Source organism: Carassius gibelio, chromosome A16, assembly GCF_023724105.1.
Source record: "Carassius gibelio isolate Cgi1373 ecotype wild population from Czech Republic chromosome A16, carGib1.2-hapl.c, whole genome shotgun sequence".
In the NCBI taxonomy this organism is placed as follows: Eukaryota; Metazoa; Chordata; class Actinopteri; order Cypriniformes; family Cyprinidae; genus Carassius; species Carassius gibelio.
In genome coordinates this window covers 20,506,725-20,533,120 of record NC_068386.1, presented here as the reverse complement: position 1 = coordinate 20,533,120, position 26,396 = coordinate 20,506,725, and the positions used below count along the sequence as shown (strand labels likewise).

The window sequence follows — 26,396 nt, the reverse complement described above, 5'->3', positions numbered from 1 at the left end:
CAGTGGAATTCTGCAAGAAAGTGCCTCAAATAATAATAATACGTTGGCTATTTTGTTCTTAGGCTACTATACACACACACACACACACAAACATATATACATACATAATATCAGATTGTAGCCATATTTATGCTAGATTTTCTGCTAGATTTCTGCTTTAATTTGATAAAAATGTTTATTTATGCCCTGGCCCTATTTAAATACACTCTCTCAAATATTTCTCAAATGTCAGGCAGATGACAAGCTCAACTGCTCAACAGCTAGATGGTTATCTGTCTGAAGTCCCCATCCCCAGAAGTGACAACAGTCTTGGCTACTGGAGAAGTAATGCACTTTCTAGTCCTACATAGAAAAATTTCAAATGCACTTCACCTAAATGCACTTTGTTTTTATGAGAGAACTGTTCATTTTAAAACCTTTCTGCAGGCCAGTAGGCCTGTACATTATTATTAAATATACACGAGTGTACATTTTTAGTTTGAATTTTATTTTCTACTGTGCATTGTTGCAATGTGCTTAATAAATATTTGCATCATTTGTAATTATGTATTTTTATGTTTTTTTTTTTTTAAATAAGTAATGTAATTGTAATTATTTTTGAAACTTTAATATTAATTTATGCAATTGCAATGTCTTAATTTTAGTAAAGTTAGTACACGGTCATAGCAATAAATGCAACGGTACTAATAATTGGCATATTTTCTTCCGGTGTTTCGGTTTCGGTTTTCGGCCTTGTTTTTCTCTTTTTCGGTTTTCGGTTTCGGCCAAGAATTTTCATTTCGGTGCATCCCTAATTTTTATTAGTGACTAGTTGATAAAGTTAGTTTTTTTATATTAAAGTAAGTGAATATTAAATATATTCTACATTTAAAACTAGGAAAATTTAGCATGTACACCTGTGATATAGTACTGATCAAATCATTGGTATGTTTTTATTCAAATTTATTTTTATTTTTTTTAATATGGAGGTTATGTACAGTTTTAATCTTCCTCATCAGTGATCATGGCTCAAGCAACTCATTAAATGAGGAGGCATTATCTGATTTGCATGTTTCATATCAAGAGCTAAAACAAATTTTTTAATATTTTTTATCATCTTGGTCTTAGTGAGGCAAAGCAGGAGATGCATTAGCTACTTAGAAATAAATCTTCATTTGCCGGCAATGGCCAGTTGATGGATTGGAGCTTTGCATACCCTGACATGTCTAACGCCTCTACCACCTCTAAACCTTGGGAAGGCTAGGTCCCAGCCTGCATAAACTTGTACGCTTGTGTTAATTATCTTGAGGAGCTAACACAGCATTGATGAAAGGAATCCACCAACGCACTTCAGGAAGCCATAGTCTAATGATGCAGAACTTGAAGCTCAAATGACAGTTCCTCTTCATAACTGACAAGAACCACACTTGGCCTATCTAGGGTTAAGGGGGTTGTTCTGACATGTTTTCTGATAAAGAGGTTAAGTCGTGATTTTGGCAGCAGTATAGAGATGCGTTACAGTGACAGATAATTCAATAAATCAACAGATCATGCTGTGGTTAAACCACTGATCAGACTGCTCATACTGGGACAGTTTACCGTACGGCAAATGCATGTATGTAGAAACAGCTAACATGCTATTTTCACGCTAAATTCATTTTTCATTTCTTGGAAATTGGATTTGGCAAATTCCTTGCAATTGTACAAGCACGTTCACACCAACACAAATGTTTGGTACAAAAACTCGGCCCGGTTTATTGATTTATTTTTTCCACACAGCAGATGGCATGATTGAAAAGCAAATATACTCTCTGGCAGTATGTGGCACTTCATATTTTTTTTTATAAAAACATTACCAAATGCACATTGTTTTTGTTGCTGTTTTTTTTACAGTGTGATAAATAATTTTTGTTTTGTTTTTTTGACAATGTAACCTGTAATAAGCCCCTTTCACACTGCACGTCGGACCCGCAATATTCCCGTAACATTGCCTGGTCGCCTTCTGTGTGAAAGCAACCACGTCCCGGAATTGATTACCGAATCGAACCCGGGTCGGGGACATAGTAACATTGCGGTAATCGATCCGGAACGAGCGCTGTGTGAACAAAAGCCAGATCTAATTCCGTATCGAAGTGATGACGCGCGTTATCGCGCGACTCTTTTACAGGCTGTTTTGAAGGAAGATCAACATTCGTGACGAAAACATATGTGCAAACTGTAATAAAGCAGAGATCAGTTAGTTCCTCACTTTCCGCGCTGACGCAGAGATCGTTTGCTTGCTTCAGTTAAAGTATAACGTGCCAAGCGTTGTCGACTCATACATTACATGTCACGCGCTGATGTCACGTGTCGTTACGGGATCTTCACGGGTTGTGTGTGAAAGCACGCACATATACCGGGTCATCACTGGCAGTGTGAAAGTGCCAAATCTAGCGACCAGGGAACAATTACAGGAACACTTTACCCCTGTATTTGCCGGAATGGCAGTGTGAAAGGGGCTATAGTGATCACTGTAAGATCTCATCTCTCAATTTTCGTATTTTCCAGACTATAAAGCCCTATTCGGACGGGACTAGTTTTACAGGGGGTCGTTAGAGAAATCTGTGTTTCACAGACGTACTTGGTGATTTTAATCCTGTCCGAATCTGCCACGTCTGTGTTTTTCTCACACAACCTCTGTGATAATTTCAGAGCAAATTACCTACTGTTTTTCAGCAAACTCAGTGATCCTCTGAGAAAACTAATCCCGTCCGAATGCGAATGTCTGTGATTGCCGGTGATACTTTATTTCACAACGCATTTCCTTGTGTGTTTTGGCCAACGTGAATTACCGTAGATGCTCTTACCGCGCGGATGTTTGATATATTTGCTTAGCGGCAAATAAATAATAATAAAAAAAATAAAATCAAGAGCAAGATCGCGTAAACTGTTAATACCGGCTATTGTAATATCAGCATCGGGTAAGATTACTCACGTTCATTTATGTACTCAGTTACATAATGTTTTAATTACATTTAATAAACAAAAATTAAATAAAAAAAAAGGAAAACAAGTTAAACTAAAGGAACCACACATTAACATAGTTTTGTTTATACTAGCCATTTAGTATTTATTGTGTAATAATACTAAGGCAATCATTCTGAATGAATGCAATGCACGCATACAGAGCGCGTGATCTCTGTGATGCCCAGATGCACAAATCAGACCCTCCCACCTCTGTGATAAACACGGAGATGTTAGTCCCGTCCGAATTGGTAAATGAAAATCACAGACGTCAGGTGGTAAGAATCAAACTCAAACGTAGTTTAGAAAACTAGTCCCGTCCAAATAGTGCTTAAGTCGCACTTTTTTTAATAGTTTGGCTGGTCCTGTGACTTGTCAGGTGCGACTTTATCAACATTTATTTGACATGAACCAAGAGAAATGAACTAAGAGACATGAACCAAGAGAAAACATTACCGTGTACAGCCCACGAGAGGGCGCTCTATGCTGCTCAGTGCTCCTGTAGTCTACACTGAAAACATGTAGACAGTAATGTTTTCTATTGGTTCTAAATAAATGCGACTTATAGTCCAGTGCGACTTATTTATGTTTCTTTCCTCATCATGACGTATTTTTGGACTGATGCGACTTATACTCAGGTGTGACTTAGGGCTGCACGATTCTGGATAAATTGAGAATGACGATTTTTTGATCTCATATAGAGATCACGATTCTCCTACGATTCTTTATTATTATTATTACTATTAACATTATCATTATCACAAGTATATAAATTAATTCTTTTATTTTGCAAGGATTCTTTAAATTGATCAAGTGTGACAAAGACATTTATAACAAAATATTTCTATTACACACAATTATTGTTCTTCTGAACTTTCTATCAAAGAAACCTGAAAAAAATCTACTCATCTGTTTTCAACATAATAATAATAATAATAATAATGTTTTTTTTGAATGGCAAAACAGCATATTAGAATGATTTCTAAAGATCATGTGACACTGAAGACTGGAGTAATGATGCTGAAAATACAGCTGCACACCACAGAAATAAATTACATTTTAAAATACATTCAAGTGAAAGCAGTTATTTTAAATGGTAAAAATATTTCAAAACTTTACTGTTTTTGCTGTACTTTGGATCAGATAAATATAGTTTGGTGAGCAGAAGAGACTTTAAAAAAACATTACACATCTTATGGTTCAAAAACTTTTGACTGGTAGTGTATATATAATATATTTAAAACCCCAGTTTTTTTAATATTAGAATGATGAAAAAGTTGTTTAGATCACTGATTCAATGACTCACTCATAAACCTACTACACTTGTTTCATTTCTGGATGAATCAGCGTTTTTGAACGATTCTCTTGAATGAAAAATTAATTCATTGACAAATAAATTAAGACACTTGTCGCCACCTATTGGTGAAACAATGCAATCGACACAAACGTTATTTAAAGCGCAGTACTTTCAAAAGGGGATTTGTTATATTTTGATCGCTGCCATATAGACATCAATGTTTATATTTAAACTATAAACTTTATCCCAGTATTTCTGTGATAATATAAATGACTGTAAGACAGATATAATACTGTGTAGTTGAAAAGACTGTTTGTGAAGATGTTTCTTAACCAAACATGGTAAGAGCTCGCTCTGTGTCAGCGGCAGTGCGCGCACGGATTTGAATGATCCGGTAAGACTTTGTCAAAGGTTTAACAGACTTGGGGAATCGTTGTCTTTTAGAAATGAGATCGAGAGGGTGTCTGAATCGAGATCGCGATCTTTTAACGATTAATCGTGCAGCTCTAGTGTGACTTATAGTCCGAAAAATACGGTACAGAGCTCTTACTGATTTTTCATTAGGGGTGGGAGAAAAAATTTATTCTCCGATGCATCGCGATTCTCTCTTCAACGATTCTGAATCGATTCTAAACATTTCAGAATCGATTCTGAGCTTGTTTATTTTTCCCACATATGGCATGTATGCGCGCTAAAGACGTGGGTGGCTTCAATGCAAAGAATTTGCACTGTGAGATACGTGCAAATCGCTTGACAATCTGTGCTTCCACCCACCATGTTTTATTTTAGACATGCTTTAATTCATGCCATTTGGAATGCAGTACTATTAGATGCATGAAGCTCTTGCACTAACAGACTTTAACGTGCGTTTTGTGTTTGTTGTCCTGAAGCTCAATCGCAGCTGCGGTTAAATGAACTTTAATTTTCGAATACTTTTATATGAAATTGATGTACACACAGTCAGTTATATTTTCAGAGCAGGACAAAACATCTGATATCGAAATAGATCTGTGCGTGAATGCAGCCTGTTAAATCGGCCACTTTCTATGATCTCATCAGTAATAATCAAACGGCAATAATGCTGACGGAAAAAAAAATCCTCAACTATTGTCTGTAAGCTTTCGGACACTTAAAGAACACTTATTTTAAATAATCGTTTAAAAAAAATAGCCTGCTGTGCTTGTATAATAATAATAAAGTACATTTTGCACAAAATAAATTTGATATAAAATTTATATGAAAATGTGCAGTAATCTTGAAAACTGAGAATGTGAAACAAAGTGATATTGAGTTGATAATGATCATTAATTGGGTCAAAAATGTAGATCAAGAATAGTTTTGGAATTGGACCGTGACTCCCAGAATCGGATTGGATCATGAAGTGCCTGAAGATTCCCACGCCTAATAGACGTACATGTTGTATGACAACACTAGAGCCCGACCGATATATCGGCCGGCCGATATTATCGGCCGATATGAGCTTATTGCATTTAAATCGGCATCGGCGTTTATAATGGCCGATGGAACATGAGAAACGGAGTCTCATGCTTTACTCATGTTATGAGTGTTGCATAGTTTACCCACCAGAGGGAGCTCTGCAGCTCCAGAGTTGACAACAGCGCCAGAAATTCACTAGCGAAGAAAGCGATAAGCCAAGCCAGCCACGGAGATTTTTTTTCTGTTTTGACGGTGAGTCTGTCGTTCTTCATGTGAAATGATTTAGTTCATATACTGTATATACAATGATGTGGTAGTTCTAGCTAACGGTCCTATCATTATCACTTATAAATATTCTGTAACATCACTTACAGCCACTAATGCATTGCTATATTAGATTAGCCACGAAGCTAATACCATGTTTATCAGTGGAAGAGTGCGAACGTTAATAAGATGTCAAACTATAACGTTATCGTTTAACTTATTCTAAATATATCTGCAGTGTTTCCCACATAATGACCGGGTAACTGTGGCAGGGGGGCAATGACTAGAAGTTATGTACAGCGTGCCTCGAAAAAACAACAGCTGTTATGTTATTGAATGAATTCATTAAAAATAGGTCATTGCACTTACATCAAATCACGATATGGACGAATATCTGTAAGTATTAAGCCGGAATAGTCTTTTTAAATATGAATCCTGCATGTTCTGCGCGTCTCTGTTAATGAATGGCGCAGAAGCGCCTCTTCATTCATTAAACACACGTAAGCGCGCATTAAGCTCGCGGTGAATTCAGCGTCCGCTGTCTCACTAAATAATCATGTGAACACATGAACAACATCCCCAGAACTGCTCTGACAGTCACTTCATGAGCATTTGACCGTTTGATTTAAGTAAAAACAGCGCCACATCACATACACAGAACTGTAAATGTACGCCAACCCGTCAAAATAAAAGTCCAGTTAAAGGCTGTTGTTCAGCAGAATGTACAAAAGCCTATCATAGACCCGATTACTAAAATATTCGATATTTACAGCCTTATGTTATTCTAACGCTAATATAGCTTCCTTTTTAGCAGGCCCCTTAAATGCTTGCTATTAACTTGATTGAAGGTGGTTCTTCTCAAAATTGACAGCGGTGTGTTCATGACACTAACGTTAACCATTCAACTTCGAGTAGGTGGGTCAGAAATGATTAACCAGAGGGGACATGTAAATAAATGTGAGCTGAACAAGCGCTTTTTTTTATTTATTTTTATTTTTTACAGATTGTTTCAAAGCAGCTTTAAAGACATAACAGGAAAATGTTGTAATATTGTTAAATAGAAGTAGGTAATACCTATTGGTTGACAAATAAAAAAAATATATTTCTCATTTTTGCCTATGTAGGAGATCCCTGTTTATTATAATTCTAATTCTAATGATGACACGAGTAATGATACATGGTGATATTATTAATACACATGCTTATTCTTTCTCTGTCTCTTTCTGCCCTACAGATACCTGAAAAAGGTGAATGCTGTAGCAGCAAAGTGTGGGACTTCTTCTGCAAATACTTTAACTTTAGTATTATAATTTATTTACAGAACACACACAGACTGTTAAAACCAGCTTCAACTGGAAGAAAGTAAAAGTGTTTTTTTGACCATTAAAAAATATATACTTTTGATGTGCAATTGTTTAGTCATTGAGACTATAATCTAAGGCTTTTTTTTTTACATAATCTCTTCTGGAAAATGGTTTATACAGCCCACATACATAGAACAGGCAGATATTTTGCTATTGAATGTTGTGTAAGTGCAGTATATAGGAAATGGGTCTAATATCCAGTTTATTTTCAAAATCAAAATATCGGCTTATAAATCGGCTCTTTTCGAGTTAATATCGGCATCGGCATCGGCCCCCAAAAATCCATATCGGTCGGGCTCTAGACAACACTGTGATGCATCGATGCATCATTAATCGTAAACAAATCGAATCGTGGGCCTCTGAATCGTAATCAAATCGAATCGTGAGATACCCATGGATTCTCACCCCTATTTTTCATTAGATGTCAGTCTGTAACCCAAAATTTGCCAGAACTTTGTCTGAGGTGCATTTCTGATTTTATCCTGCTTGCCTTAGTCATCAACAATTTTACTGGCTCCAGCAGAAAACAAAATATAATTTCATTTTAATCAATTTAAGTTATATTTATTATAGTTTTAAGTTCAGTTAATGATTATTTTATGCAAAATAAAATAAAAAAATGTTTAATGGTTTTATTTAACAATAATAACTGTGATGGTGGTTTCTTCAAACAACCTTTATGCACATTATGGCAAACAACATCCTTAAAACATGACAAAATCACTATAATCCTTAAACTGTTTTTCAAGAAACTAAAATAATGAGGAAATAAAATGTGCATAAGCATTTATTAATTTTGAAAGAATTACTGAACCGAGTTACTATCCAGAGTTACAAACACACTTACCCACAGCAGGTGCATCATACTCATCTCCCAGCAGGATCTCAGGGGCAGAATAAGCCAGCGAGCCACAGCTGGTGGTCAACTTCTTTCCCGGCTGAAACTTATTACTGAAGCCAAAGTCGGTGAGCTTGACCAGGCCCTGTTTCTCAAAGAACACCACATTCTCTGGCTTCAGGTCACGGTGAACCACATGCAACCGGTGACAGTAAGAGATGGCGTGCACGATCTGGGCGAAATATTTCTTGGCCAGCTCTTCTTTCAGTCCCTCCTCATGCTTCATGATGTAATCAAACATGTCACCACCATCGCCGAGCTCCAGGATCAGGTAGAGTTTTGTCTGCGTGTCGATGACCTCGTAGAGCCGAACAATGTTGGGATGCTGGACCAGTTTCATACAACGGACCTCCTGGAACAGGTGACCAGTCGCGACCGTGTCGAGCTTAGTTTTGTCAATCACCTTGACTGCCACTTTTTCACCAGTGAAGACGTGACGCGCTAGTTTGACCACAGCGAAATGGCCACGGCCGAGCGTCTTGTCCAGGTCATATAGTCCAGCGATTTTTCCGTCATATCCGCGCTTGATTCCCGCCATGATTGCTGGTCCTCCGGTGGGATGGAGGGGGGAGTGGCCCCTGGAGGAGGGGTGGGGGTTAAACCGGAGGGAAAATCCAGCTCACTTCAGCACATTGGCTGGTAATGGCAATCCCATGGTGGCAGGTTCCTGTTAATAAGAGATACACAAGTACAAAAATTATTCATAAGAACGCAAACAGTTGTAAATTCATAACAGGCACAATTTTCGCATAATAACGTTTGTGATCTTGCATGCTGACACCACATAGAAGACCTTAAAGCTCTGTGTGACCCAATGGTTTGCCCAGTGCCATTACATTAACCAATTTTAGCCCATGGGCTACAAAATTGCTGGAGGTTCCAACACTCTTTTTCCACCCGTAAATATAGATGCACCGATACCGGTATCAGGCCGATACTGATACTGGTATCGGCCCAATACTAAGCTCCTGTAGTCGTAGTCGTTAAAATGCCCGATACCAAATGCAGATACCACACAGCATGTGTTAGGTGCCATATAAAGACAAAGAAACAGACAACAGAACAACAGACAGCAGAATGGAATTATTAGAGATTATTGTCTACGTGGGATATCTATGCAATGAATATAAATGTTAAACATTTAGTATTAACGCCTGTATAGCTGAAGTGTGCGAGCTGATAAAAGCACGCTAAATGGATTGAGCACGATGCGGCGGAGATGGGCGAGCTGGTCGAGTGAATATACAGTTCATCACTGGAAAGTTTGTAGTTCGGTCGGATGTGTCAAAAACAAGTACCATATTTTTCGGACTATGAGTTGCACCTAAGTATAAGTCACATCAGTCTAAAATACTTCAAGAACCAAGAGAAAACATTACCGTGTACAGCCACGGGAGGGTGCTCTATGTTTTCAGTGGTAGGCTTACAGGAGCACTGAGCAGCATAGAGTGCCCTCTCATGGCTGTACATGGTAATGTTTTCTCTTGGTCCATTTCTCTTGGTTCATGTCAAATTGATTTTGATCAATAAGTCGCACCTGACTAGAAGTCACAAGACCAGCCAAACTATGAAAAAAAGTGTGACTTATAGTCCGGAAAATAAGGTAAGTAAAACAATGCACAAGTTACTTAACGTTACAGAGAGAGATCGCATGAGAGAGAGAGCGCGAGCATGCTCGCACACTTCTGTTGCATGATCTTTGATAAACTAAATCTAACTAAATCATATAAAAAAGACAATTTATAGGGACATTCACTAAACAATTTATTTTCAACCTTAGGCATACATGTAAAATGAATCTAGCAGTCTGTGTGTAATGCGCTAGGCAGTACGTTACTACTGTCCCTCTCATTCTGCAACTGTACAATATATATTTCTACTTGTGAAAAAAAAAAATCACAGGAAACTTATAACGAGTGGTTCCCTGCATTATTACTGCAAAGCACGTCATTAAAGTACTAAGTCGCTGCAATGGAGCAGTTTGATGAACCATTGAGCAAAAACATGAACAAAGAAAGTAACAAAAACTTGTAAAATATATAGGGATGCATCGATCCGATACTCGGGATCGGTATCGGCTCCAATCCAGACATTTACTGCGGATCGGGTATTGGACAGACGAGACCGATACAAATCCAATATTGTGCACATACTATTCTGTGTTATTGTTGAGCCACATGGAAGGCACAAAAACATTATAAAGCACTAAAACAGTTTCAAGAAAATATTTCAAGTGTTCTAAAGCTGTTCAATGGTTCAATATGAGGTACAGATTAATACAGTAGTCATTAAATTCAAGTTCACATAAACTCTTCACTCCGCTGCAGCTGTCTGTCATCCTCCATTCAAACTGCGTTCGGTTACAGTCAAAACAATGAAACTCTCTTCAAGAGCGCACAGTAACTGAGGTTTAAAACTGTTCAAAGAAAAGGCTCATTAAACTAATGCACAGATTTAATACACTACGTATCAATATCTCTTCCCTTTGTACAAGTGAAGTCTGGTTCACGAACGAATCGTTTGATTTGAACGGTTCTTCTTAGTAAACCGTTTGAACGCCTTCACCAAGTAGGACTGAATCATTTAAACTGGTTCATTAATCCACAATTTATTTACTTTTTTTTAATGTGGACAACACTCCCTCGGAGTTGAAATAAACCAACATCATGGAATAATTAATTTACTTAAACAGTACACTGACTGAAATGTTGTGAAGAGAGAACTGAAGATGAACACGAGCCAAGCAGCTTTCTATGTGGGCTCGGAGGGCTGTGCAGCCTGCACACTGTGACTCCGTGTTGTTTCAAGATCATCATTTTGCTTTGGGATGCGCATAAGTGCTCTGTGATGGTCTATATTGGCGCCTTCAGTATTATAATATTTTCTGCTAAAACAAAGATTATTAATAGTATTTCTTTTTCTGCTCCATCTATGATACGTTGCTGCCTTTATTACTGTGCTAGAGTTTTTAAAGAAATGTCTTTTAGATTTCTATATAAATGTATATAATTGTTTTTTCAATAATGTATTTTACAACAATACAAAGAGCAATTTCTAACATCTTACCAGATTTTTTGCTGCTGAATTATGTACCAACCTAGTTTATAATAATATGCGTGTATTGTTTATGAATATATATTTTTTAATTTGTTATTTTTCAGTCAAATGAAGTTTTAAAAAGTAAAAAACTGACCGCCACAAATAGATTTTCCAAATGTGCTGACTTCATTGAATAAACATGAGCACTGCACGTTTCAAAATCAAAAACCAGTGCAGGTGTTTTTATATCACTATTTCAGAAGGAAACTGACTGTAAATTATTGATTTCATTTTCATTTCTTCTTGCATGTAACGCTTCATAAGGCAGCGTTACCGGAGAAACCTCTCCCCAGCTCTTAAAGCGCCTCCTGCTGGCAAAAAAATTAATTTACATATATATGTATATATTGGGGTGGGGGAGTGCCGCCAGGGATAGATTGTAAGGCTGTGGGAAACATGGAGTTCATTTATGTAAGTGCGGATAGCAAAATAAAGTAATCTATGACAAATTATACCCCAAAATTCTTCAAACAGTGGACTACCAGTAAAACTGATACACATTTGGGACCAAATATGATACAGACCAAGTCTGGGGAAAAAATTGAAGTTCAGGTTCGCATGAACCTAGATGACAGCATGCCCAGAACACTACAGGCAGTCATCAAGGCTAAGGGTTGCCCAACTAAGAATTGAAATACTGTCATACTAACAGCTGTCTGAATAATTTTTGGTTGATTGTAATCTATAACATACCTTTCTATCAAAGTAACTTAACATTACCAATAGGACTGTCACGATAGTCAATAAATCAATTAATCGCACAATAAAAAAAAAAGAGCTTGATCATATTTTTGGGCCGCAATAATTTATTTTTGTAATTTGTATTTAAAACTATGTAGCATGTCATGATGTGGGGTTAGTCTGGAGCGCAGCCTGTGGACAGCTCGCAACAGAAAACACCTTCTCCGATGGTACAGATGTCCCAGGAATAAAGAGATAACACCTCACTAGAGTGGCCAGCTTTGGGAAGTGCCTTTCATTTGCTTGTGGATGTTTGCATCTCAAGTGATATTGCATTGTACTTGCACTTATATTACTGCTTTATTTTAATACCGCGTGCGGTGTGTGTGTGAAAAGCTGAGATGTTTTAACTAGATGCATTGCGGACGGGCCTGGGAAAAATGAGCGCGTCTCTTCCATTATGAGCATGCATACCTCATTTTAAATAACGAACTTGAGCGCCCAAAAGACGCGATATGTAAACGGCCCCTTCATCGGTCAAAATGTTTACTTTCAGTTAATAGTTAAACGGTCAATATGAGCATCCCTAACTGGCATATAAACATAATATAACATACAAACATACAAATTAATTAATTTTAAAGGGGGGGTGAAATGCTATTTCATGCATACTGAGTTTTTTACACTGTTAAAGAGTTGGATTCCCATGCTAAACATGGACAAAGTTTCAAAAATTAAGTTGTATGTTTGAAGGAGTATTTTTGTTCCCAAAATACTCCTTCCGGTTTGTCACAAGTTTCGGAAAGTTTTTTTCGAGTATGGCCTGTGTGACGTTAGATGGAGCGGTATTTCCTTATATGGGTCCTGAGGGCACGTCTGCCAGAAGAGCGCGCGCTCCCGTATAGCGAGGCTGAGCACAGACATTTCACTGATCAGAGCGATTCTCTGATCAGAGAGAGAGCGTCGCGAAAATTCACAAAAGAAGTGTGTTTTTGGTTGCCAGGGCAAGACAACCCTGCACAGATTACCAAAAAAAAAACAGCATTAAGGGACAAGTGGATGGAGTTCATTTTTACAGAGCATCAACAAAGTTGTGTAAGTGTTTTTGTTTGTTCCCTGCATTTCGAAGATGCTTGTTTTACAAACAAGGCCCAGTTTGACGACGGATTTGCGTATCGTTTATTTCTTAAGGATGATGCAATCCCAACGAAAAAGGGTCACGATCGTGTGTTGGAACCACAGGCGGTGAGTAAAACTGGTTAAAATATCTCTGCCTCCTTGTTAGTGCGTCCCCTCTCATGCCGGAGACCCGGGTTCGAGCCCCGCTCGGAGCGAGTCGTTGTTGCTGCTGCTCTCGTTCAGTTTCAGCCTCGGGATCTGATTCGGGATCATAAATAAACGGCTTAATCTGACTGTAAGCCATGGTTTGTTTTGGATGACGGTTTTTTCCTCATGATAATGTCACAGCTTCCACATGCTCTCAAAGCAAAAGCCTACTGGTGCTTGTGATTCTTTAGCTCCGCCCACACGTCACGCCTCCGGCCGGTCATGTTTTTCCGGGAAAAATCGGTACAGACTATCTTTCTCTTATGAATATAATAAAACTAAAGACTTTTTGGAGTTATGAAGGATGCAGTACTACTCTACTGAAGATTAACAGGATATTGAGTGAAAACGAGCATTTCACCCCCCCTTTAAGCCACACAAAGTCAACATGTTGGTATTTCTTGCTCGGAATCTGCCATAAAATAAAATAAACGTTTATTGATCTTTGAAAAGGTGTTACTGCGTTATTATGTCATTTATCATTATATTAGTTGAAACTGGTTTTAGAACGACAATATTATTGTTTAATGTGATAATTTATTGGACCATTTATCGTCCAGCTATTTTTTTTATTGCGACAGGCCTAATTGCCAAGATGAATATGTTCTGACACAGTTTAACTATGAGTTCCTGTCATATTTTATTACCATCTTCTAAACTATAGAGAATAAACTGTGATAATGTGAAATGTTAAATGTGTCTGAATAAATTTTGATTTGACTGTATCTATTTAATATATTAAGTCAACCAGCTAATATTATACATATTATTTTGGATTCTGTACCCAATATAAAAAAAAAAAATACAAATGCAATAAAAATATCTGTATAGATATTACTCTGTATCGGCAAATACCAAAAAATAAGAGTATCGGTATCGGGCGAGTACTGGAAAAAGTGGTATCAATGCATCCCTAATCTCAATAAATTTTAGTTTTATTGCACACAAACTGAAGTAGTTTAAGTCTTCGGTTCTTTTAATAGTGATGATTTTGGCTCAAATTTAACAAAAACCCATCAATCTCAACAAATTAAAATACTTAATACCAATAAAAAAAATTATTAAAAAAAAAAACATTTTTAGTGAATTGTTTGCCTTCTGGAAAGTATGTTAATTTACTGTATATGTACTCAATACTTGGTAAGGGCTCCTTTTGCTTTAATTACTGCCTCAATTTTAATTTGTTAAGATAGTGAATTAATGGGTTTTTGTTAAATGTGAGCCAAAATCACCACAATTATAAACAACTTCAGTCTGTGTGCATTGAATTTAATACACACGTTTCACAATTTGAGTTGAATTACTGAAGTAAATGAACTTTTTCCGTGACATTCTAATTTATTGAGATGCACCTGTATTGTGGTAAACATAGAATTTATCTATTTATTAATGTTATTTAAAGCAACTGACCAATAAAAAGAAAACTTTAAAATTTAATTTTTAGGCCTTTAAAGGAAGCTGCAAAAAGATGATTCACTATTCTCAGAGAGAATATACAAATACAATAATATATATATATATATATATATATATATATATATATATCAAATCAAATGTGTGTATTACCAAATAGTAGATTGCACTGTATATCAGAGTTCTCCCATCATGCCAAGCAGCCACAGAGTGCTTCCACTGCCACAAGCCTTCAACATGGACCATCATAGATATGCATTGATTTCCTCTCGTTAGTGAATAAATAAAAGCCACAAGTCTGCCAAGTAAGCTGGTGCTCCAGAGGAGAGGCTGCCTCCTAAAAGGGCTGATTCAATTTTAGTGGCATTAACTTCAGGCCAGTGCTGGAGATGTCTGCCATGAAAGCTACATGATTTTTACATGTTCATACCATCTTATTTATTCTCCATATCTCCAAAAATCATGTAACATATCAGAAAAAGATGAAGTATAAAATGAATGAGATTACCTAAACGCAAAATTATTATAATACAGCACTGGATTTAAAATTTTATGAAGGAAATTTGAGAGGTTCTTACATTCAAAATTGATGAAAGCTGCTGAGTTTGATGAGTGCTTTTTAGCAAGTTTGATTTTATAGTTTGTTGCTGGTCCATTCTGAATTATATGAAATTCTGCATCCTATATATGACTTTTTTTCCCCCAAGTGTCAGATTTATAATCGCTTTGACTAAGGGTTGTGACGTTGATGAAATTTTTACCACCAATTAATCGACATGTGAAAACACCGGTAATAAGGGTATTTAAGGGGGGTCTTAAATATATATAAAACCAGTTCATCAGCAAATCAACTATACACCTAAACAAAAGAAATCAGCAAAATAATTGAAAACAATAATTAATTTATATATATATATTAGGGCTGCAACTAACGATTATTTTGATAATCGATTAATCTGTCGATTATTTTTACGATGACCCATACTCTAGCAAAATTCACAAGGAGATTTCAAATATTGTTTTCACCATGGCAGTCCTTAGAGCTCCTAAAGTAGTTTAACATCCCAAACAAAGCTTAAGGAATCTTTGAGAACATATTTTCACGAAGTATAAGGATAAAACAGAATAAAATTGCAGTGCATTGTATTTTATTATTTACTGGGAAAAAGCTTTATAGCTTATGCTGTGAAATTGTAAACAATCCTTCGAAAAAAAGTGCCAATGGCATGAAACCTGAATGGAACTCACAATTTAAAGTAAAATCCATCAGAAGGTTGTCCAGAAAAAAAAAATTGGGACACACACAAAAAACCTGCTGTGTGAAAAAGAGCAGTGAATACTTAGAAAAGAAGTGCATTTTAAATATACTCAAACATTTACCTCTCTCATTCAGTCATAATTAGGCTGCAAGTCTGAATTATGAACTGGTAAACGACAAACTGATCACATAACATGTTTGTAAAGCTTTAAATGTTAACTGTTAAAAAGCAATGTTATCAGCTTTTACGACTAAACATTTGCAAACAACCTTGTACTGGAGAATCTGCACAAATAAAATTCTTAGGGGCCGTTCACATATCGCACCTAAAAACGCGTGGAAAACGCTAGTCGCGCCGCTTTCTCCTTCTTTCCAAAGCGCTCGGGCAGAAGCGCCCCTGAGGCGTCTGCCTTTGCTAAGCAACCATGACGTGCTCTCTCCATGACGTGCCTTCTCCATGAAGACCCGGAAATTTCAGCAAAGGATAAATGGATGCGGTGTGGACGCGCCTCGAAAAACGGGCGCATCGCACCGCATGCGTGTCGCGACCGCGTCGCTTCCATTATGAGAGTGCATACTGCGCGCCTACATAGGAAATAACGAACTTGAGCACGCAAAAGACACGATATGTGAACGACCCCTTAAACAGTTCAGTAGTGCAGAGTTTACAGGTTACTCTTCATTTTGAAGGCTCAAAGTAAAGTACTCCCACTTCCCGCTGAATGCTGCAGAGACGCTGTTCGGGAAGCACGTGACATAAAACGAGGCCAGCTATTGGCTATTCGCTACTTCACCTGCTGTACTGGCTGAGTAAAACCTCCGGTGGCTCATTACTGCCACACTTTGGTCAACGCAGATTTGAAATATGCACGAAATGAGCCGCTTATGGCAAATAAAATTTATTTAGCGACGAATCGATTACTAAATTAGTTGACAACTATTTTAATAATCGATTTTAATCGATTAAATCGATTCGTTGTTTCAGCTCTAATATATATATATATATATATATATATATATATATATATATATATATATATATATATATATATATATATATATATATATATATTAGTTCACACCAAATTTTTTCAGCTGTTTTCATCAGGAATCATTACTGCGTTTCCACTGTCAGGCTTAAACCGGGCATGCTAGTGTGTGCCATGGCCAGTCGCGTTTCCACTGTCACTTCCGTGGCTTGATCGTGCCTCGTCGGGGCTTCCTTTTTTGGCCCGACGAAAACCTTGGGCCAAAGCGGGCCAGCTGGGGCTAGAGGAGGGATTCTGAACAAAGGCGGGGTTTCTCCGTGTTTGGAGAGAGTCTGCGCTGCGGATAATTTCAGAAAAATAACAGCTACAACACCAGTATTGAAGACTTTTTAAAATAAGTTGAGCTCAATACTCACTCTTAGTCAGCAGCGAGTGTTTGAATTAAATCGATCCTATGTGGATTATAATCAATAAACAAGGCAGAAATAAGCGATGTAAAAAAAATAAATAAGCGACTATGCACGCTAAACATTAACGTTACCATAGTAAACATGTTAAATACAACCACTTGGATAAATCAGACGTCAGCTTCTTATTCTCTATCACAATTGTGTATTTATTTAGTAACATTTTATCAGTCGTCTTGTCTGAGAGTTTAGCTCCATGTAGCATAGCCTTATCATCAAAATATAATAGCCTAATTTTTTTTATTCAGGAGCTTTTATAAAAATAGAGAGTCTGTGCTGCTGATCATTTCAGAAAGTTGAGCTCAAAACTTACTTTCAGTCAGCAGGAGTCTTTGCAATAACTTGATCTGATGTGAATTATAATCACCATACAAGGCAGAAATATTTATAAATTATGCAAAAGACTGTGACCTCTAAACTTTAACATTACCACAGTAAACATGGTAAATATGACCGCTTAAAGAAATCAGATGTCAGCTTCTTATTCTCTATCACAATCGTGTAATTTTTTTGTAACTTTTTTTATCTGTCATAAGTCTTGTCTCGAGAGTTTAGCTCTACGTTCCCTATCATAGAAATATAATAATGTTTTATGTTCTTTTATAAAAATAGAGATATTATCATTCATTCTAAATGTGAAATACAGGCTACTGCTACAAATAAACAGAAACAGACTCAACTGAAGCGTTAAAAATAAATTAATAAAATATAAATACATTTATTTCTGTGTGATTAATTTTGAGTCCTGATAAATTAATTCATTATGATCAACTGTATCACGTATTATATAGTAAAACACCGATGCTTTTGAATTTAAATATTTAACAAAGCATGCAAACAAACAGCCGCTTTTATCATGTTCGTATTGTGATCGCGCTATTTCCAGTGTCTTATTTCTTAGTTTTCTGATAACTTCTCTTTGTTGCTGAAATGATGGGGTTTCATGACGTTGTTCTGAGAGGCGTGTAAAGGGTGTGTTTTAGTCACACGCAGCGTACTTCATTCCCTGACTGTGGAAACTAGGGATGTCAAATTTCGATTATTTCCATGATCGATCGTCGTATAAAATTAACGATCAATTAATCGATTAATCGTTAACCGTCCATAATACTGCAAAATGCGTCTTTTGCAGGCAAGCAGTCAGCGGTATGACAGGATGTGCAAAAGCCACACACACACACAAAACGCTTTCTCACTTGAATTAAAGAGGTTTTAGTCTGAATAAAATGCTAGTATCAGGATTATAAAATGAATAGATGCGATTATGATCATTTGATAAAATGAAGAGAGCGCGCAACTTTTGAGGTCATTTTACTTTGTTGACAGTTTCCAATCCCGCACGGAGAACGCTGAACGCGCCTCTTTAAATGGTTTTGTGGTGCTCGTTGTTGTATTTTAAAGCACAATTGCAATGTTTTTAACTGACATTATTGTATAAAATTATCCGAAATGTGGAGCGCGTGTGACTGCGCTGCACATTAAGTGAACTACATCGGCAATGCTGCACCAAAACACAGTTGCTCACATTAATTTGATCCTGCTGGATTCTGTCCTAGAAAATGTCAGATTTTTTTAAATCCGGCATACAGCGCATTAGATCGTGACAGTGCATGCGTGCACACGAGGATGAGCGAGCGCGGCTTTGGCTAGATTTATTTGGAGGTTATTGCTCATGTCTCATTCGGCACAAATCGAAATGTTTCCATATTCGCAATGTATTTGAATGTTAAACTATTATTTATAATGTAAACTAGGCTTGTACTTAACATGCATTAGCATATAGACGGAAAAGATGATCCTCTTCATATGAGCAAAAACGTCCTTGGCATAACAGCAGAGTGGACCGGTATACTACGGTCTATTTAAACTGAATGCTCCAGGAATGTGTCGGTCACAGCGCCTATTAATCGCTGTTTTGAATCCAGCAATTATTTATTTAGAAATGCTAAGATCTGATTATGACATGTGTGGTATAAAAGCTTTGTTTATTGATCGACCATGCTTTTGGACCCCATAGTCTTCATTTACGCGGCTTTGTTCTGGTTTGCCGGTTGGTCACGAATTTCCACAAATTCAGTATATTTAGGCATTGTTTCTTTTCCTAAATCTTCATAGTCTAACCCTCTAATTTCCCAGGTTTATTTTATTATCTTTCGCTTTTAATAACTGTTTTCGCATCTCTTACTGTGGTAAACATGGGAAGGGAAATTAAAGATTTCATGAATTAAGAATTCGTTCGATTTATTAATTTGTTCCCTTATTTCACTTAAATCATGGGTTATTTAGGGAACAAAATTAATGAAACATGGACAATTGGCACATTAATAATTCGTAGGAATGAATTAACAAGTTGTAGGAATGAATAGACTACCTGTCCTGTCACTGTGTCCCGCAGCCCTGCAAAGCGCACGATATAAAACAGTTATCTGATGAAATGATTAGGAACTACATTTCTATTGCATTTAATGTTGAAGAACTTTTATGTTGTTTCTATTTTAATGTACTTTAAAGTTTAAATCACATTAAAAGCTTAATTTGTACATTGTGAATGAATGATGATGCTTTTATATATCGTCACCGTCACTCACAGCCGCTCGCACGTGTTGAGTGCGCATGAGCCGCACGCAGCCCAACATTGAATCGGTTAACCGACCATCGATAGCCTTAATCGATTGCATCTCTTATCGACAATTAATCGATCATCGATTAATCGTTGACATCCCTAGTGGAAACGCTGCGCTATTCTGGCCTTTGTGCTACTGGCCCGAGGCTATTAGCCCCGTCCAGCCCGTTTTAAGCCCTGGCTCGTACTGGCCTGACAGTGGAAATTTACACAAAATTAAAAGGAATGGTTCACCCAAAATTGAAAATTCCATAATTTACTCACCAGGGTAAGTAAGTTATGACAGAATTTTCATTTCTGGGTGAACTTTACATTTAATACCTAAAGTTAAGGGTTCATTCAGATCCCTAACCTGAAGCATGAGAAGCAGCAGTATGCTTGCCTTAGCAAAAACCATTAATTAGCCTGCAAGGTCCATTAATTTTCCATAGTGCTTTCAAAGTACACAAATAATAGCTTGGTTCATTAACAACGAACGCTACAGGTCACTACACCAGCTTTTGTTCAGCCAAAAGAAAATGTCATAAAGCAGAGCTTGTAGTGGTTTAAGAGGAGCAATCGTTCAAGGATTTATCATTGTTCAGCCCCTTGCACAAGTCATTATGTTGTCATCTCATAAACAGATGATTATTTCTAATATTAATACTAAAGCACACATTGGAGTGGTGATACTTTCTAAGGATAATATCAGTATGCATTTATACATTTTTGGATGTCTTCCAAACAAGGGGACCCAGATGGTCCAAACCCTGCTGTACATAAGCAAATGATTAACACAAACAGCATTTCAGATTTCAGCTTGCCTTTTGAGCAGCCTACAGCTAAGTCTATCAATTCTATCTCAGAGCAATGCCTAACTCTAGCCCGCCACCAATTACCACACACAATCCTAATTGATTCAAATGACCCCAGTGGCAGAATCAACCCCTACCCTGAGTGTAAAAATCTGAATACATTTACCGCCCTTTCACGATTACACAACTCCACCTTTTTGGAAAATTCTTGATAAAGGATATCAGCCAACAATCTGCCAGCGAATTACTGTTCACTGCCAGGAATGTACTGGAACTGTTGTGTAATATTTAAGTCACTCTCATTACACAGGTAAGAAGCCTGACACATTAAATAATGGTTAGAAAGGTATTTAGTGATTGACTGTTTGAACCTTTACACAACCACAATTAGGGGTGCAATGCATCATACAGGTGCTTCTCAATGAATTAGAATGCTGTGGAAAAGTTCATTTATAAAGGATTTATTTACACATTCAAACAATTTTAAATTGCATGCCAATTTCTCTGCGCTCAGCCGATGCCACACAATTTATGCTTGTTACTTTGCACTTTTTGTTAGAAAATGTTTATTTACTATGTACTCAGGTTTTTTTTTAAGGTATCTAGCATTTTGATACTTAATTTCCATGATCTAAATATTCTTTAAAATGTAAAGTTTGTTGTCATTTGGAAGTGTGTAGGCCTTCTTGCATTATTATGATTATATATTAAGTGGCATAAAATGGCCTTTAAAAACGACTATTATTGCTTATCGCAATTATTTCTGGGACAATATATTGCACAACAAAAAGTTGTTATCGTGACAGGCCTAGCTATGTTTCCATCCACCTGTTTTTATGCACATTTTGGATTATTGCATTAAAAAGATAACGGATGGAAACGCCAAGATGCGCATACATTGTAAGAATGTGCATAAATAAACTTGTGCGCACAACTGAGTAGGATAAAAAATGTTATCCGATAAGAAAAAAAATGTGCATAAACTATGATGGAAACACATATACCGAATAAATTATGAATATGAATGAATTAATGAATAAATTCATTGAGCAAAGTTAAGTGACTTTGAGCTATGAGATGGGATAATTTGATTAACCAACAGACCGATCTCGTTCACAGCATCTTTATGTTGTTTAGGTCGTTCTGAAATGCCTGAGGAAAGTCTGTCTTCAAAGTATTACTGTATATTTACCGTCTTAGATGACTGCATTCGCAAACAGCAGACACCCACCTCTAAAAGCAATAACTGAATTTATTGTGTTACATCTGCTCTCTGAAGTGCAAGTCATTTATTACATATGAAAATTATTATATTCAGTGGCTTCTCCGAGTTTTCTTAGAGATAGTTAGTGCTAATTTATCAGGAAGTGACGATTTTGTTCTCTTTGAGAATTTTATGAGATATTATATCTATAATGAAATGCTAATCGCCATGATCACCGCTTAGAATACAATGAAATATTGTGCCTTAATTATTCTGTGTAAGAAGCCACATCATCTCACAGAATGATTTATTTTAAACACTTGACTGACAATATGACAATAGTTATTAAATGTGGTATTTTCACATGCTCTCAGATGGAGCAGCATTTACTACAAAGAGCCGTAGTTCACTGAGACATCTATTTTATAATCCTATGATTATATTGTCTGTGATTATGAACATGATTTTGCATAGCTTGTCAGAAAACTATGGCTCTGTATAGTAAATGCTGCTCCACCTGAAAGCAGGTAATGGAGATTTACTACTAATCACAGAACAGGCTTTACTGACAAAAAGTGCATGACAATCGCGATTAATCGCATTCGATTAATCGTGTAGCCCTAGTTCTGTGCATAAGTTAAATTTGCATCTTTGGATGGAAACATAGCTAATGAGATCTTTACAACAGTACAGCAAACAACTTTAAAAAATGCATCTAAATATGATGTCATTCTATATCTTCCAATAATATCTTAGAAAGATTATACTTAAATGCATATGTCCAAAGCACTGTACTTTTAATTGTGAAGCGCAAAACACAATAAATTACAATGATCATTGAGAGATCTCAATAATCTGTTGTATCACATTTCATACTCTTTTCTAAAATTAAGATTTTTCTAAATAATCAATCAAACCTAACTTGTTTCAGTCAAGTAAATGTTCCTCTTAATATATTACTAACAATATAAACGTTCTTGTTTACTTCATAAAAAAAAATAAAAAGCAAAAAGATGCAACCAGAAGATGGACATTTTTTGAATTATACTAAAAGGCCTTTTACTTTCGAAAAACTTTATCAATCAAGAGGGAAAAAAGGCATGTACAACAGGTTTTTCAGCAAAGTTCTGATCATGTTGATAATTTAGAGGCCTCACATGTGTCATATATGATAGTCAGCTTTGTAAAGTAAAAGCACTCAAATAGTTCTCTGTTTTACATCAATAGATCAAAGGGATGGTTATGTCTTAACATCACATTTTTTCTCATCACAAATTAAGACAGCCCTGACAAATCAACATGATCAGCTGACCAGCAGTTACATGCCTGGTTTTACCTTTCAGGGTGTGTAACACGATTACAGTACACTAAGCTGAAGGAACATGTTCCACACCTTACAAATACCAGCGTGACATGAGATATATTGATCAGGCTACAACACTATCTTCTGATCTTCTGAACTCTCACTTGCTTCTGCAATGGAGCATGAAAAGGACTGATGAGGAATTAAACCTCTGAGTCATGTCTTCAAGGCTCCCAAGAAACCATCTAGCCTTTTGAAATTCAGTTAATTAAAGCCTTTTATTCATCATCATGCTGTTTGACAAAAGGAAACCTGCAAACACAAACAATCAGCAACAGATCAGTAATGTGATCACAGCCTTTAATACTGAGAGCATCAAACCACAGCTACCAAGACTGACAAAGCTCATCAGAAGCAAGCATGCAAAACCACATCCAGCTTCTTAATGTGATGCAAGTAACCAATCATTCTATAACCAGAGTAGTTCAAGCCCACCATCGTGAAGCATTGTGCATTGTGAAGCATCAATGCTAAAAAAAACACATGTACAAAGAGAGAAAAGCATCCATGTCTTGTGATGATCGTGGACACATCATGTGAAAGCAGACCTGATATTCCCATGCATGTCAGGCCTGACCTGTCCCATACGCTCCTCATGAGCTCCATACATCCCATACAGAGAAAGAGCACATAAATAATAGCTAACTGGCTGCAGACCATGATGATCAGATCGACTGGAACAAGGCCAACCCAGCATCATGTGCCCCAAAAGAGCATGCATACAGCTGTCAAATCACATTTAAAATAACTGGATGCTGTTTAACGCACGTTTATTGTGTCTTAACCAGATGCTAACCGGCTAACCATGTTAGCATTCTAACGCACTATCACACAAAGATTTGACTTACCGCTCGCTTCGGCGAACATTAAAACCACTTGATACTCCTAAATGTACCGGCGGCTGTAGTTCCGAGGACGGCTGAGTGTGAGCCCAGCCCTGCGCGTGTGTGTGTGCGAGAGAGCGAGAGGTTAGTACTGATCAGTCTGTGTAAACGCTGCTGGTGGAAGTGCGACTCTCAGCGCTCTCCGCCCTGAAACAGTAAACTGCTCGGAAACCTTTTGTGACGGATTGCACTAGAATATAACATCAGCAGGGGGCGATATGTGGCCATAAACTAAAGCTCTTTAGTTGACAGATTTGAAATTCCTTCAAATTCCTCCTTCCTCCATTATTCCTTCGAATAATAGAGCACCCCCCCCAAGTGATAGTTAAACAGCTGGGGGTCTCCCAAAGTGTGTGAAGAGGTAACCATAGCAACATGGAGCACTTTCCAGCGCGGGACGAACTTCAGCATTTTGAGTGTGAATAATACACCGACAAATAAATAACCTGCAAAAAAACATTTCTGAGGAATCTCAAGACGCAACCCGTGTTTACAGATTTCTTAGAAATATCAACATATTATTTAATACAGTGTATGCATGGTTGACCTCCTATTATTTTAATATTATACACAAACGATTGTCAGTTTACTGCGCTTCTCTCTTTCATATTCAGACCAGGAATTCGGTTTTGTATGATTTTATTTTGTGGCGAAATTAGGATGAGGATGAAATTAGATCTGAATGTTTCAAAAACTAAAATTAGATGATCATCAGTTCTGATAAGAAAAAAAAAAAGAAAATAAATCCTGAAAAGAAATTTGTTCGACTGACAAAAAAAGTAAGTCCTTTATTGTAAAATGTTAATTTCATTAAGAAGAAGAAAAAAGAAAGATACGTTTAATATCACGTGACAAGTATTTGCCCAATCATTGGTAACTGTAACGGTGCGGAAATAGTAGTTCGTTTCAAACTTGTCATCTTTTCTAGGTTTTAAGTGTATTTCTAATTTTAAAACAACCGCATTCTTGTTCGTCACTGAACGATTTCATATTGTGGATTCATATTTCTATTTTTCTTCTTCTTCGTCTTACCTATTTTGTATGGGCCATTTTAAATTTTACACACACACACACACACGCACACACACACACACACACACACACACACACACACACACACACACACATATATATATATATATATATATATTGCTAGTAACTGAAATGGCATAACTTTACATACTTTCTAAACACAGAGGATTATGAAATCGTGCGCCCAAATGCATCTAGGGTTTAATAATTCAACTGAACTTTTCAGCTCTCTATAGTAGCCTAACTCTGTTATATTTGTATATTCTTATATCGAGGTTTGAGAACCGGAAGGGCACTAACTTTACAGGAGAGCCAAAACAAAAATGATTACCATAGTATTACCTGACTTTGTGTACTGATTTCAATTGTTTAGAATAAAATTATGTACACTCATGGATGACATTACTTTTGCCAGCAGAAAAAGCTCATTGACATTTCCTGGATTTCATTTGATGTAGGCTATATATCTCCATTTCACTAAAAATGACACTTACGGCTTACGCCCTTCTGGTTCTCATCCTTGATGTGATGCATTGCACCTTATCATATAAAAATGATTTCATATTATGCAACTGTTAGGCTATACATATGAATGATTGAGAAAACGTCGCATTTCAGCGGAACACATCCATTCAAGCAGTAAACCCTACGTGTGAAATGATGAATAATTCATGAAACTATTTTAGAACAAACATGCATTTGTAACAGCAATCAGCAGTGTGACACATTTGATCGAGTTATAGATTGCAGTTGCAGAAGAGCCAAAGCCTGTTTCTTGAGAATTGCAATGGCTCTTATCAAATATGTAATAAAAATGCTGTCCACTGGAGAGAGATGCAGGCCAATGCCACATGAATACAATACATCGCCATCAGTATATTGAAAAGAAGAAGGTTTATGTGCAATACTGTCTTAACACTGCGAGGGATATATATTAAATTCTAAATTTATTTTCACATTCTACTTAATGAAGGATCACATTAGAGCATAAATGGTTGTTTAAACTATCTATCGCCATCTA

At 36.8% G+C, this 26,396-nt stretch overlaps 1 protein-coding gene across 1 annotated transcript; it reads right to left on the bottom strand.

The window, feature by feature from the left end:
* Positions 1 to 7,651: 7,651 nt before the first annotated feature.
* LOC128030868 (SNF-related serine/threonine-protein kinase-like) lies at positions 7,652 to 24,506 on the bottom strand. The gene is made up of 2 exons (XM_052618934.1): positions 24,308 to 24,506; positions 7,652 to 8,909 (listed from the first exon to the last, which is right to left on the bottom strand). Exon 2 carries the CDS (start codon positions 8,778 to 8,780, stop codon positions 8,166 to 8,168), a length of 615 nt encoding a protein of 204 aa, XP_052474894.1. The 5' UTR covers positions 8,781 to 8,909; positions 24,308 to 24,506; the 3' UTR covers positions 7,652 to 8,165.
* Positions 24,507 to 26,396: the final 1,890 nt, after the last annotated feature.

What these genes read in the sequence shown, in the direction of transcription:
- LOC128030868 (XM_052618934.1), bottom strand. Translation starts at nt 8,780, where the DNA reads ATGGCGGGAATCAAGCGCGGATATGACGGAAAAATCGCTGGACTATAT.